General features: G+C 40.5%; 1 protein-coding gene across 3 annotated transcripts in view; it reads right to left on the reverse strand.

Annotated features, from left to right (window-relative positions):
- The window catches only part of LOC122829374 (E3 ubiquitin-protein ligase SMURF2-like), a 57,431-nt gene that overhangs the window by 11,519 nt on the left and 30,711 nt on the right, over window positions 1-15,201 (reverse strand). For 2 of the 3 annotated variants that reach the window (XR_006370353.1, XM_044113864.1), the window contains exons 6-11: window positions 14,785-14,869; window positions 14,525-14,608; window positions 12,268-12,479; window positions 9,668-9,752; window positions 8,649-8,807; window positions 6,786-6,842 (exon numbers count right to left, since the gene is read on the reverse strand). Coding sequence is in view for 2 of the 3 variants with exons in the window: in XM_044113864.1 (XP_043969799.1) it covers window positions 6,786-6,842; window positions 8,649-8,807; window positions 9,668-9,752; window positions 12,268-12,479; window positions 14,525-14,608; window positions 14,785-14,869 (682 nt within the window). In the remaining variant the exon portion in view is untranslated. The remainder of the gene's footprint in view (window positions 1-6,785; window positions 6,843-8,648; window positions 8,808-9,667; window positions 9,753-12,267; window positions 12,480-14,524; window positions 14,609-14,784; window positions 14,870-15,201) is intronic. The other variant, XM_044113866.1, reaches the window with a different exon arrangement.

Genomic DNA, 15,201 nt, shown 5'->3' on the forward strand with positions numbered 1-15,201 from the left:
GAATGATACTAAAAATCAGCAGCAATACTTTCTAAAACTAGTCTTCTTTTCATTAGGTGGGTACTTTTTAAAACATCATTTTTCAGAAATATTAACGTCCTGTAAAAGACAATGCCAAAGTGTTTGTTTCTTTATTTAAAAAAAAAAAAAAAAAAAAAAAACCATAAATAAAACAGGGTTCCTTTAAAAATAACAAACTCTAAAATAATAAGTTGCCTTTTCTTTCCCCAAAAGGTAAAGTCACATCTGTGGCTCTGAAGGAGTTTTTCTTAGCTGGACCGAAGGTAAAAATGGCTCTTTGCACTGTAACGGTTGCAGACCAGCTGGAAGTGAACTTATTTTATACTTCCAAACTTGTTCAGTTGTGTTTATTTGTTCAGTAACTCTTAACAACTAAAAGTACACATTTTGCACATTTACTTGCAGACGGCGCAGTTTTATAGTCCATTAAAATGACAATAAAATAATAATTGCGAGAAACCGGTCCAGGGGAATCATAACGTCAATACAACTGGCTGTAAAGTATTTACGCTGACATCCCTTAGTTAGTGCTATCGTCCATTTATCGATATCCAGGCAAACTGATCAGTGTGTTATTGATTTTGGGCCACATCATCTAGCGGCTATACTATTTTCAACTAAACCCTCAGCTGCTCTGAGGAGGGCGAGAAAAGGACAAAAGCATGTTGGACAAAAATAAACCAGAATCCAGTTTGGGGATTTACAAAACTCAACGGCTTCAATTTCTTCTTCTTTTCCTCTGTAGAGAGAGAATCAGATCAAGTCTGGACAAAGGTGAGCTCTCTAGTGTTGGCCTGCTCCAGCCCACACTGTGGTGTCTGTGGTGAAACGCCTGGGTGGGCGTCAGAAAAACATATTCTTTCCTCCAGCAGGACAGCAGCCCTCCTTTTCCTTTGAGAAGACGCTGAGCCAGCAGAGGACCTCTTTAGAAAAAGCTACTGTCCTCCGCCGGGAGGGGAGAATCAGAGCTGCAGTCGGCCAGACAACAGCCAGTGAACCAAGTTAGACAGATGATGGAGGAGAGGCCCTGAGACAGTCCTCCACCATCGCCAGCACTCGTGTGCTTTGGGTCTCCAGCTCAGTGGGTTTAAAAGTAGCCTATGTATCTATTTGGGCTCCCTGGGCTACACGGCTGCAGTGTTTTCACTTGTGTCTCCCCTGTATAATCAAGTCCACTGCTATTTATTTCTTTGGCAGGCGCCGGGGCTTCTCGCATGTTAAAGAAAGGGTAAGACTACAGCGCAGCAGTCCTGAAAACCACTTCAGCAAAGCAAGGAAAGATGCCCTAAAACAAAGTAGAAGGACCTTGTGTCGATTATAAGACTCGGGAACCATGTAATAAAACAAAACTTTAATGAATAGCTTATTTTGAGGGAATAGCATTAAAGTTCATCCTGAGTTAGTTTCCAAATATGACGGCAAATGCAGAAAACACAAACCCAAAAAGTCAAGTCATACTGCAAGAGCTACTTGAAACTGGGACTGCAACTAATGATTATTATAGTAATCAATTATCCTGACGATTAACTGGTTATCCTGACGATTAACTGGTTATCCTGACGATTAACTGGTTATCCTGACGATTAACTGGTTATCTTAACGATTAACTGGTTATCCTGACGTTTTGCCCATTTACTTGTGGACGGCGCAGTTTTAAAGTCCATTAAAATGGCAATAAAAGTAATTGCGAGAAACCGGTCCAGGGGAATCGTACCGTCAATATAACTGGTTATTCTGATGATGAATCGGTTAAAAATTGGCACATTCTGCTCTTAGCCATTTATTTGTACAATATTAGATGTACATTAAAAGATGCAAATAAGTATTTTCAATATCTTGTTTAAATGAGAAAATAAGCAAAAAAAAATTAGGAGGAATAATTAAGTGGATAGGAAAAGATGCCTAAATATAGATTTAAGATTTTTTTAACAGAATTTGAACCAGATGAAACTAAAACTACAACTGGAGGAGTTCTGGATAAAACATATTTATTAACAAGCTTTTTTAAAAAAAATTTTATCTTAAATGCGAATAAAAAATTTTTTTGTAACGTTTTGACTTAATTACTGTTCTGACCATGTTGCTCTTTCATCAAATGGAACATTTTAGAATCTGTACAGTCCAATTAGCGATTAATCAAACACTGAATTAGCTGACGATAACGTCAACAATTAACTAACAATGCCCTACTTGAAACATATGAACACTGTTTTGAATTCAAAATGTTCCTGATTGACAGTTTTCAGCAACTGCTGGTTGAGACAGATGGAAGAGGAAAAGAAGGAAAACATTGTGAAGATTCGCCTGAACTGAAAGGCCTGCAGCTGAACCTGCCTTGATCCTCTTCATTTATCTGCACTGCGTCTTTACAAAGACTGCATGATAACGAGTTCCCATCTGCATGTGGCTCCTGTCACACATTAGTTGAAAAGTGCCAAGATGACTGACTAACTATGGCGGTGTGAAAGCCATAGCAGCTGAGCTCTAACCAGAGAGTTAACGGGAGCCTTTAGGAGAACCTTCAGACTCTCACCTCATATCCAACAGCAGAAAATACCCAGCAAATGCCTCGAAAATGCCAATGAAAGACTGACCTCTAGCATCCTTTCAAAACAGCTAATTACTTCCGGCGTCAGAAATAAAAACAAGAGAAACTGCAGGACAGGAGAGGCAGACTTGCAGTGATGAACAAAGTGCCTGCAGAGTTCAACAGGTCTGCTGTGTGAACAGTAAGAAACGAAAAAAGACTTGCAAATCAGTCAGTCATAGATATGACTCTGTTCTGTAGGTCAACAGAAATCCAGTGGATGTCAAACCGTAAGCAACAAGAGCACGAGGACACATTCAGTTTCAGAGTGCTGTAACTTCAATATGCAGCACTTTGCACAAGTTTCAGTTATTTTATTGGGTTTTGACTGTGAGGCTGATTTTTTTCCTACATGGTTTATGAATTTTCTTTTTCGATACAAAGTGTGGTGTGCATCTATACTCGCTCTTCCTGATTCAACCATCTTTTTCTTACCAGCTTCACCCAGCTTTAGAGTGAAACTTCTGCCCATTCTTTTGTGGAAAACAGCTAAAGCCGATTTATTGTCTGGACTTTGACTGGGTTGCTCTAAAACATGACTTGATCAAAACTAGAGATCCAAAGATTCACAAACTTGGGCTGATATCGATATCCAATAATATTGCTGTTATGGCCAATAAATGATATTTACTGATATTGTGTATATGTTTTACTTTTGACACCTTCAACAAAGACGACCACACCGCTGACTTCCTGTTCTCCGCTTCAGTTAAACTCCCCACAATCCTGCGCTGCATGATTGTCACTGTGACATCACCAACCTCCTCCAGAAACCAATGGCAACAAGACGGAAATAAATATCGGTTGTCAATGTCGGCCTAGTTTTATTTGTCTATGTTGATTTGCTGAAAAGTAATTAATATTGGCCAGTACCGATGAAACATGCAGGCTTTGTCTGCATGTTTCTATGAGCCTCGAGAACTCCACACACACTGTCCGCAGACGGGTGAGATTCCACAGTCATCAACATTTCTCGTGAGAAAGTCCTCAATTTCCCACAATGCAATGGATGCAAGCAAGTTTGATGAGCTTGTTGGCAACTAGCCTCGTTCGTTCTCCAGCCACCGCACACCTGTTGGCTGCTGTGCGTCTTTACGATCGATTGTAAACCTTGGTGCTTGGTGACCCAGCTTTTCCAGAGCTTCCCAGCTTGGTGTCATTTACAAAGTAGCTTCATGCAAACACCGTCTCCCGTTGAGCACTTTACTGCGAGTACTGCGAGTACGCGGTCGTAAAAACTTACTTAAGAGCGGGCGTTTCCAGCAGACGTCTGCCATGAGCCTCAAGCACGAGTGGACCTTTGTGGAAGTTAGTTCTGCCGTTTTTAGCATTTTCTGTCCATTTTTGGATAAATGAGCGTTTGTGAGATGTACAAAGATTGAGATGTCAAAGGAGGCTAAATACAATGTGACAAAATGCGATAAACGTAAAGATGTGTAGAGGGGCACTGTAAAAGTAGAATCCCTTTGTCACAGCAACAAAATCCTGAATTTATCCGACTTTGTAGAGCAGCTGTTTTCAGTCACAAGTCTTACTTTTGTCAACCCAACAGGTGGTGTTTACAGGTGGTGTTTGCACTCGTCCTCCACAGGTTAAATCCGCCACACACACACACACACACATATATATATATATATATATATATATATATATATATATATATATATATATATATATATATATAGGACAAAAAATACTCAACACTTCTTAAAACATCAGTGCAAATATTGATGTACATGTCACGAAGATTTACAGCTTGGTTGGGAAAACACCGAGCCACTGATGCCCATCTAAAAATACCCTCTCCAAACACTGATGTAATCTCTCAAGCAGACTTCTTCTGCCGGCGCAAAAGAAGGAAGCAGAGTATGTGAGAGACAGTGTGGTACACCACAGCCATGCAGATGTGTCTGACTGTCTGACAATTCAAGGCCTTCGTCACCCCAGGTAAAAGGCAACAGTCGTAGTCAGATCTAGAGCAGCGGAGAGCCGAGGTGCAAAATGTGCACAATGTCAGCTCAGTTCGAAAATGCATGCATCTGTTCATCTTGCAGACAAAACAAAAGCTTTCTGTTTGGAGGGGTTTATAAAGGAAACTGGCAAAAACAAAAGCCAAGCAAAAATGTCTGGCATTTCAGCAATGGAAGATTTGATAGACTGAATTTCTGCAGTTTTTATGCCAAAGTGGAATAAAAAATATTTGAAAAATTCAATAAAGTTATTTTCTCAGCTGCCATTTTATGAGTCTAGGTTAAATAAATGGCTATTAGAGAATCCGAAAATTACGGCAAGTGAAATTATGAGAAAATTAAACCCGTATTCTTGTTATAGTTAAATGTAAAAAAAAAAAAAAATCTAAGTTTCCTTTTCAATCTACCACAGGATGACATTGTAATATCACCCTGTTAAAATTCAAGTATATTTCTCCAAAACTATTTAGTAAATTGTGCATGAAAACAAAACAAAAAACGCTTTAAGAAAAGTGTTCTTATATAAAAGAAAAACACTCAAAAGTAGCCTCTGATGCGGTCATAACCAAACTCAAACATCTCTTCTGTTTGTGTGGGTCCTGTGTTTAGAGCCATGGCCTTTGTCTCTTAATCTGTAAATAATTTAACTGCACGATGAACAGAGAGAGAGTCCAGGTGTAGTGCATTTTGGAAATGGAGAAAAAAATGGAAATACTGAATGTTTGTGTGATCGGGATCAGATTTCTTCCATTCGGAGGAAACAAACCCTCATTACGAATTTAATCATTTGATCACAGCCTCTGAAAGGTGAAGTTGAATAAATGTCGACTGAAAGCGCTGAAGCAGAAACCAATGATGTGGTAACGACCAATAACTAATACCTGTCAATAAATACTTTAAAACTTCCACGTGACTTGTGTGTGGGTATATGGATGTGTGTGCAATATGTTTTGCATACACACCCAGCTAAAGAAATAGCAAAAATAAAACCAAAAGAAAAACGGACTTTTACAATGTCAGTGATATTTCTTTTATGCAAAATGTTTTTTTAAAAGTAGGGCTTAAACGATTAATCGTTATGAATCAATTAGTGGAATAATCATCGACTAATTAATAAATTGTTAACTAGAGTACACAGACTAAAGAAAGGCCATTTGCTAAACGAGTACCAGGAGTATGAAGAATTAAGTAAAAACTGCATTTTGCATTAAAAAACATTTGTAAATATGTCCTAGCAAAACACCTATAGTGGTAGTTCCAGCTTCAGCGACAGGAATGATATGTTATTGCGGGCGATAAAATGTTTATTATTCTATTTAAAAAACAAACTGATTTATTTATTAGCATCTCTTAATCTATTTTCAATATTGTAGAAAAAAGGTTCAATGAAAAATCTGCAGAATGTGGCAGGATTTTATGTTCGATTAATTGTTTAAATCATCAAAATAAAACAACAGAATAATCGATTTCTAAATTATCGTTAAGTCGCAGGTCTAGTGAAAAGGGACATTACAAACCCAAATTGATTAATCCTGACCTGTCCAAACTTTTAAAAAGCTTCATCTGGACTGAATCTTTCCTCTACCAGTAAGGAGTCAGACAGGCTGCGAGGCCGAGCTTCAGCTCACAGACACAGACACAACTCTTTTTAGACACATATGGATGTGATTTGACCAAATGACCAGATGCTGATTTCCCAAACATGTTTATCCTGCCAGACACAAAGCTCCAACAGAGATTCTGCACCAAAAGAGCAAAACTGGAAAAACCTCTGAGTCACAAAAGGCACAAGGGCCTCCCAGACAGCCAAAACACTTCCTCTAATTTAGTTTATCAGACGTGGAAACCAAATATCCTTTTTCACATTTAACTCCACTGGAAGCGTATTGCATTGGTCTGAGTGGATACTTGCTGAAGATATAAACTGACACTTCTGGAAAACAATCATGTGGCCTTCGAGGCCATGTTGACCTTTGTACAGGTTTGTAATTTATTATGTACTTTAAGTAGCAAGAAGTCACATTTACAGAGTACAAATATGCACTCATAAGGAGTGCCTTACCGGCTGCTCCTTATGAGACCCAAAACCCCATAAGAAGAAGTGCTGCATTAGGGTTAGGACTAAAGAAATTACTAAAAAATGAATGGAAGTCAATGCAAAGTCTTTGTAAAGATAGAAAGAAGTAAAATGCGTGTATGCAGGTTACCTGAGGTTAGTGTTTTGGCTGTCCGGGGCCTCGCGGGAACCATTTGAACTCGGGCTGCTGAAGAAAACAGGAGGACAGAAAGGGGGGGGAAAAAAAGGAGAAGAAAATCGAAGGAGGAGAGAAAGTTAAAAGGCACCACAGCACACACAGGCGAACGACACGAGTGAAGAATAAGGATGGGTTTAAAAAGGACAAACAGAAAAACAGATGTGGCCAAGAGGAAAATGAATAAGGAGGTTCAAAGAAAATAAACCAGAAAAATTGTACAAGGAAGACGAGAGACAAATGGGAAGATAAAAGCGGGTCAGAAGAAAACATGGACACGATGACATGGATAAAAAGGTGGGAAGACAATCAGCAGGGAGATTTAAAGTTGGAGGAAGAGGAAAAACAAAAACAATGAAATTAGATAAGAGCGAGGGAGCAATCAGTGCTAAAGTCACATTATTTATGATCGCTTGGTACGCCGCCTGATTCAAACTGGAAATTATTGCTTACAATCAGATTATATAAAATGTAACCAGGTCTCTTAAAGTGGCTATAAGACTTTCCTAAGAAGGTGAAATCATTGGTGTCAACATTTGTTTACTGTGAATACAAAAACAGACCAGATTGCTGAATAGACTCAGAAAGACTCGAATGAAAAACAGTCGGTTCAAATAATAAATGAAGAACTGAAAGTAGTTTGAGAAAAATCTGTTTTCAAATGCATCGAGATGCAGACGTCAATGATTTTGACTAGATTAACATTTGTCACACCTCTATAGTAGTAATGCTAATTTAATTTTGGACAGGTCATTATGATTATCGCTGAAAAAATGAAACCAGGCCATTTGGAAGATGAGTGGAAATCTTTTAAAACAACAAACAAGAAGACCTATATTGGACGCTTCGAAAAACCGCTTACCTTTCCTGCTGCCAAAACCAGAAGCCTAAGCTAACAACCTTTAGCATTACTGTCTTGTTAAGTATTACTAACAAGCTAGTTGTTAATAATGCTAACAATTATCATTACAAGTTGTGATCAGCTAGTAATACTAACAACTAGTAATGCTAGTTAGCTAGTAGTGCTAACTAGTTTGTTAGTAATGCTAACAACTAGTTTGTTAGCATTACTAACAAGCTAGCAATGCTAAAGGCTTCTCCAAACTATGAAAAGGGGGAAATAGCAAAACTAATTTCATCCAACTATTTCAGGAAAGGCAGTGAAGAGTCGTTGAGAAGTTGTGCTTTAGTGCGATGGATGTATAGATTTTAACAATTGTCCAGGGTAAATCCATATACAGGGTTTCTGCATGTTTCACCACCTCAAATTTAAGACTTTTTAAGATCATTATGAATAAAATTTAAAGCATGTAGAACAACAGAAATGCACTAAAGAAAATTTGATATTCTATATAGTAATGCCATGTTTTTTTGAGAATGAATATAGTATCATACAGGTTATGATACAGTAGTAAAGTCAAATGTCGTCCAGTGATGGACGCCAAAAAGCAAGCTAGCTGGAAAGGGTTTTGTAGGGGCTAGTTAGCAGTAGCCTCAACCGCCTCGAGTCACGGAACGCCACAAAGATGTCTGCGCGCGACTCAAGCTTTAACCTACATAGAGTACACAAGATTAAATAGCCCCACCATGACAAAAGTTTAGAATCTGTGATTAGCACATTTAATGCCAACTCACATATTTTCCAATAAAGTTAAGATATTTTAAGGCTTTATTTCTACATGCATGAATGAAAGTCTTTTTAAGGATGTGCACCCTGACACCCTGATATAGGCAGGTCTCAAACTCTCGAGCTGGGACTCTTGCATCGACCTCAAATGTTCTGTCATCTGAGCCTGACAAAGCTGTGGCCGCACTCACTTGAGCACTAGATGCAGGTTGGCAGACAGTCGTGGATCTGTGAACTGTGTCGTTCGATTGTTGTGGTCAACAAAGTAGACGCGGCCGGTGGCGGTGTTCCTGATCTCCCAGCCTGGAGGCAGTGGCCCCAGCTCCTCACAGTTCACATTGCTTAAGTCCCTAACAGAAACAAACGGAAAGAAAGCATACATGCTGACTTCTTGAAACCGGAAGGCAAATATAAAAAGTATAAACTTCGTAGGACATGTAAATAAGATGCAATCGTCTTAGTTTTTCTTCCTAATTCTTCCCACTCTTGTTCTGCTATTCATCCCTGAAACTCCAACCTGGGACAAAAACGTAGATGTTGCCTTTGTGTGTGAAGTGAGGACACATTAGTCAGGAATGAAACACTGGTTTTCTTTCCCTCATCACAAAAACCAAATCTTTTCAGCAGCTCCATCTAAAATGACTGAACCCAGATGTTGTTGCTGTGGATTGGACGTCGTCCTCCTGCTGAGCCGCGGCCAAAAATGCAGAGAAACAGCCCGGCGTGTAATGTTTAGGGAATTGGGTAACGGACTCTAAAGTGTTAGCGAAACAGCATGACAGAATCCGCCGTCGAGTTCCACACCGCTCCAAAAAAACACACTGATCCAACTTTAAACAGTTGGCCAGGCTGACCAGGATTTGAGCCTAAAGTCTGACTAAAAGTCTGTTTCTGAAAGCAAAACAGCAAGAAGAGGCAAAAGTACACCTGCTCAAGCCAAAGAGTCTTACATTTTAAAGCCACAGAGGTCGGCTCTTTAGTCAAACATGGTTTTTCAAAGTATCACAAGTCTGGCCGGATTCGACTGTATGATTGGACTCAATTGGAGTGACCTGCATTAGTTTGAATTTCTACTAGACTGGGTTTCATTCAGGTGGATATGCATTGGGTCTGTTTGTTTGGTGTGGCCAGAAGGCCCCTGCTGCTGGTGCAACACAAGCAAAATGCTCTAAATTACACAAACAGAAATAAATGAGGCTGAAGAAGGTACCTGGGCACTCGGGGGTCGTGCCAGGTGCTGACTCCGGTCTGTGTGTGGAGGAAATACACCTGGCCCTGCTGGGTGGTTCTTTGTTCTGAAACAGAAATCAATTTGATTAGAATTTAAAAAAAGGCCAAGAAACCCAAACAATAAGAAGAGCTTCAAGCAGCTACTATTTGGCCAAGGCTCTGATGGCCAAACGTGGAAACGGCGATTTGACTACTAACCAATATTATGACTGTATTCTCCTATTATTTAGACATCATTCACATACGATTATGTACTCGTAATATTATGACTTTATTATCAAACTTCACTATTATTTTTCATTTTCTTGGCTGTAATGCTCCGTCATATTTTCTATCATTAAAGTTTAATGACCTTTTCTCTGAGTTTTTTTTTTTTTCCCCACCAGGGGGTCCTTTTTGTGGGCTCTAGTGTCCCTTTTTTCACAGTAGGCTGACAGGAAGGGGGGAAGGAGAGGGGGGAAGACATGCGGCAAATGTCGTCGGGTCCGGGAATCGAACCCACGACGGCCGCGTCAAGGACTGGGGGCCTCCAAACGTGGGGTGTGCTACCCTCTACGCCACCGGAGCACGCCCCTTTTTCTGAGTCTTAACAGCACACAGAATGTAAATGGCCCTTTGAGTATTTCTTGCAACTCAATATTGGACTGCAGACAATCTTGAAATGATAACTGCGACTCAGTTTATTACGCAGCTCAGACCATTTTTACTTCTCCTTTCGCAATTTAAGACAGAATCTTAAATGTTCAGATTTTCACTCAGCATATTTTAAAGCATTTTAACAGTCTGTGATTAAGGAGAGCAATCAATTTAAACTTACTAGAAAATGGTTGTCAATGTGTTTGTGCAAATAATTTGCATAAAACATCTAAAAACTTAGAAATCAGCATCAACAGGTCAAAACTCCAGACAGATTTCTCCTTCTATTCACTGGACAAAGCGAAGGAGTGTTGGCAGAAATGGTACCTGCCACTGAACACACACTCAAAAGCTGACCCATCACAACAAAACCCCAGCCCAGCTTCCTGCTGCCTCTCTCCTTTTCCCCTTCAACGCCTCTGTTTCTGTCTCGCCACTCCCAGCGAGCGGTTCAGAGAGTTCAGCTGAGGAAGAGCCGCTCTGAAGCTGCCGGGCATCAGTGACTCACTTTGCCCGACCTCGACCAGCCTCGCTGGACACACGGGGACCTTTCAGAGGAGACACAGTGCCCAACAGTGTCATTCTGAATCACTGACATGTAGAACGCGGGGGCTTTTTAAACCGTCTCTGAGGGCTTTGTGGTTTGGACTGTGGATGAATCCTAAAAGTACTCTTTTTCTGACGGGGGGGGGGGAAACAACTTTCAATGTTGCCATTTAAGTACACTTTGCAGTGTGGTAATTTTTCCTGTGTCCATCAGAAACGTACTGCTGAACAATGGGAAGCTTTGAATTTTTTCGCAGGGAAAGGAGAAACAGCCAAAGTTTAGAAGTTGGTGAAAACGTCGTCTGAAAACTACTTTCTGTTACAGCATCGTAGAAATATCAGACCTTTTTATGGCATTTCAGTCTGTATCTTCCTAAATCTGCTATCTAGAAATGCTAATGAGTCATCTTGAACTTGAGTGGGCGTTTGGTGACTGTCTGTCAAATGAAGAACTTCCTTGAGTTTATATTTTTTCTAGGAGCCGGTGAAATCTGAGCTGGTACCCGGTCAGATCACGACAAGGATGAATATATCATCACATGTCTCTGGTGAAAGACTACGTACGCAAAATAAAAACCTAATAAGAGGAAACGAGCCTTTATGATCTCCAAAATAAATGTTTCTGAAGTCTGGTTTAAAGATTAAATTAAGGTCCGCTGTCCTCTGTCAACCCGTCTGCCATGAATGTCGTCACAAAACAAGGTTTGTGGAGATTGAATTTAAGCCCAGCGTAATGCTGGTAAGCAAAGTAACAAATCTTGACCTTAAGAAAACGCAAATATCCCACTTAATCTCAGTGTACAGTGCAACAGTAAGAAGCCTTGTAGCAGCAAGGGTCGTGTTTGGATAAGTCCTAAATGAGTTTTGTAACATCCTATGTTAGGAGCGACGTCGCAATGATAAAATATAGATGGATTTAGTATTTAATTCTCAACCATCACAATACAGATCTTACTTGTTTGTCATAGAAAGTAGGTCAGACACAGGATAGAATGAGAGACCATACGAAGCAGTCCACACCAAATCAATGCAAGATTAGCAGGTAATAATGATGCACCAGGTACTTGTCTCTATTCAGCTCCTTCTCCACCAGAGGAGTAGGAGCTGTGAAATATGCCAATGTTCACAAAACAGAATACTTACGGAAAGACTTGTGTATGTTTATTCTATTTCTTCAATATTGTGTGTTAATCTTCAAGTCCTACACGTGCAGCTTTTCTAACTTATCAAAATAAATATATACATATTTTAATCTATTGGATTTGGTCCAAAGCCTTCCAATTCCAATTAGGAATGTTGACCTACTTCAGCAAATCCACCAGTAATTCTGATTCGGCTGAAACCTAACCCAGTGGCGAACAGCGGACAGGTGTTCGGTGGAACGAGTCTGCTTCTCACCGTAGCCCTCAGGCAGATCGGGCGGCGTATGCAGGTGTGTCCGACTCATGTAGTTCCGATGCCGCTGCGATCGAACCCGCCGCTCCTGGACGCGCTGTTCGCCCGGAGGTCCGCTGGCCACGGCCCCGTTGACAGGAGTCACCACCGGCGTGTTTTCGTCCACCACGCAGCTCAGCGGACGCCCCGATGGGCTGGAGTACTCCGACGCCGGCCTGGAAAACGAGCAGAGAGCATGAGCGTTTCTGGACGGGGGGAAAACAAGCGCGTGCTTAACGTACTTCCTGAAACTTGTGAAGCTATTTCAGCGAACGCGTAAAACACACACAGGTTTTAAAAGTATGGAGGGATTATGAGCGGACGTCACGCTGCGTCAGCAACCACTGTTCTGTGAATGTCGTCCGCAGACAGAAAGCAGGACTAGCCAAACTATTTACAATTTCGGATAATAAAATTATTTACAAACACTGTTGCTACGTGCCTATTTTCAACGTGCCTACATGGTTTCCACAGGTGACTTTTCCTCATCACTGATCCACTCACCTGTATGAAACTTATGAGTCACTAACACACACCCCATTAAATAACCTCAATTTGGTAGCATAACTTATTTTTTTGACGCTGTGATACGTGGTTGCTGACAGAATCCTAACTCAGGTTAAAAACTAATTGTTACCACAGCAATACAATGGTGGGTAGCCATGGCAACCGCTGACAGTTTAAAGGCAGGTTGGTACTTTCTGCAGACAGGTTGTGTGCCATCCATCGTGTTCACAAACAAATGATCCTTCCATAAATTACAGTCTTAAGTGGCAGACTGATTTCTTTAATATTTTTTAAAAATACACATAAATCATAGTGAATTTATTAAACAACTTGGCTTTTTACTCTTCAATAAAAGTCACCTATATTTGATTTTTATTGCTCAGAATTAACAAAACAGAAATATTATTTTCAGTTGAGACCCTTAAACACTCTCAAAGTGGACCCCTAAAGTTCTGGGTCGACAAGTTACACACCCTTTTCAACAATAACAAAAAAAATACTATTTTACTCATTAAATTAAAGTATTGCAACTTGGTTTGTAGTTCAGAAGGTTAAAAATAAGTCAGTATTTTGCTCTTTTTTGTTGATGTGTTTTGGGTTTTGTGAAAATAGTTGTTTTTAATGTGGCTTTTATTCTATTTGATCTATATAGACTAGATAAAATCCCCAAAAATATGATGGCTGTATCTTTCTGGTATCATTTATGGTCTTATTGTTGTCAATGATGATAGATGGAAGGGAAAAAAAAAATCAACAACAAAAAGCCTTTGTGACCCAACAGCCTGCGCCGACATGTGTGTTACTTAAGAAAAGATACATGATAAGCAGACACAAACACAGTCCGACTTACTGACAGTTTTTTTTATGCGTCTCTCTCTCTCTCTGTGTGTGTGTGTGTGTGTGTGTGTGTGTGTGTGTGTGTGTGTGTGTGTGTGTCTAACCACCGTCTGGCCAGAGTTGCTGACGCCTTGGCTATCTAAAGCCTCGGACCCAGAAGTCTTTCACACACACTTTTCTCCCACCCATTTCCTCCCTTCACGGTTCTCGTTTCTCCCCACCTTTTCCTCCACTTTTCTTTATCCTATCTTCATTCGCCTGATTGTTGCAGTTTCTGAAATATTTTAAAGATCCAATAACGAAAGTTTTTTTTCCACCCCCCCACCTGCTCACCACCTGCAATTTCCTTCATCTCACCCTTTGACCCCGTTTCTCACCATTTCCTCTTTTTCTCTCAGAACTCGCGTCGCCGCTCAGAGCCGACTACAGATGCGTGGTGAAACTGGGTGAGAAGGTGCAGAGGTTTATTTGTTTACTCCCCTAATGGCTCCGCTGATATGCGCCAAGGAGGAAGGCGACAGTCGTTCTCGCAGCAAGTGAAGCCAGGCTGCCGGACGGACTGGCTAGGTTTATTTAGCTGTGCACATACACGGCTGCTTTGTCTGTGTGTGAGTGTGAGTGTGTGTGTGAGTGTGTGTGTGTGCGCACGAAACCCTGCTGGAGTTAACCGACAGCACTCATTACCAGCAGACTGTTATTGTTGTGCGTTTAAGTGGAAGTGTTGTGTTTCCTCCCCCCCAACCCCCTTTCTAAGAAGGGAAGTGGGAGAAAGTACAACTAGCATCTCTGTACCACATTAACTAAGCCGTTATTATACTATGCACTGCATCATTTTGGTGGTTTCTGTTTAGTGCTGTCCCGCCTGGCGTACTGGTACCTGGTGGGTCTCTCCCATTGCGTGGTGCGGGTGATGTGGTTCAGGTACTGTATCCTCCCAGATGCTGTCCTCCTCTCTTCCCAGCTGTTGAATTAAAAGAAACTGGTAAATTTATTGCCGACGCACAACACAAACTCACAGTTCCGACTGCAAAAATTCTCAGATTTCAACTTAAAAGTTTTATTTTTACCAACACACACAGATCAGACTATAGTTAAATGCTCATTTTTTTAAAAATAAAAAAAAAATAAAATGCTGACCCGTCGGGCAAATCGTTGTCAAACAGGCGGCTGCAGTCTACCACTGGTCCCCCGGATCCGATTCGATCTCTGGACTGAAGACTCACTGTTTTTGTTTGTTGTTTGTACAAAATGAAAGGGGACAGTTAATTAGTGATATTTACAGACCACAAGGCTGAAGCAACGATATTAATACCATATGACATGTGTGAACTCTACTTAGCATGATGATGTGCAACTGAACAGTTATCAGCTGGTGAAATACTGGGGAAAAAAACTGAACACATCCTTAGTTCTACAAATTTTGTTTCTTTTTGTCATTTAAGCTGTAACTGAATTTGTTTCAGAAAAATAAATGGTGAGATTAGGTAGAAAGGCAGTCTGACTGCCCCACCTTTTATAACACATCAAAACTAGAAAAAAAAAGAAAAAGAAAAA

The sequence above is a fragment of the Gambusia affinis genome, linkage group LG04, assembly GCF_019740435.1.
Source record: "Gambusia affinis linkage group LG04, SWU_Gaff_1.0, whole genome shotgun sequence".
In the NCBI taxonomy this organism is placed as follows: Eukaryota; Metazoa; Chordata; class Actinopteri; order Cyprinodontiformes; family Poeciliidae; genus Gambusia; species Gambusia affinis.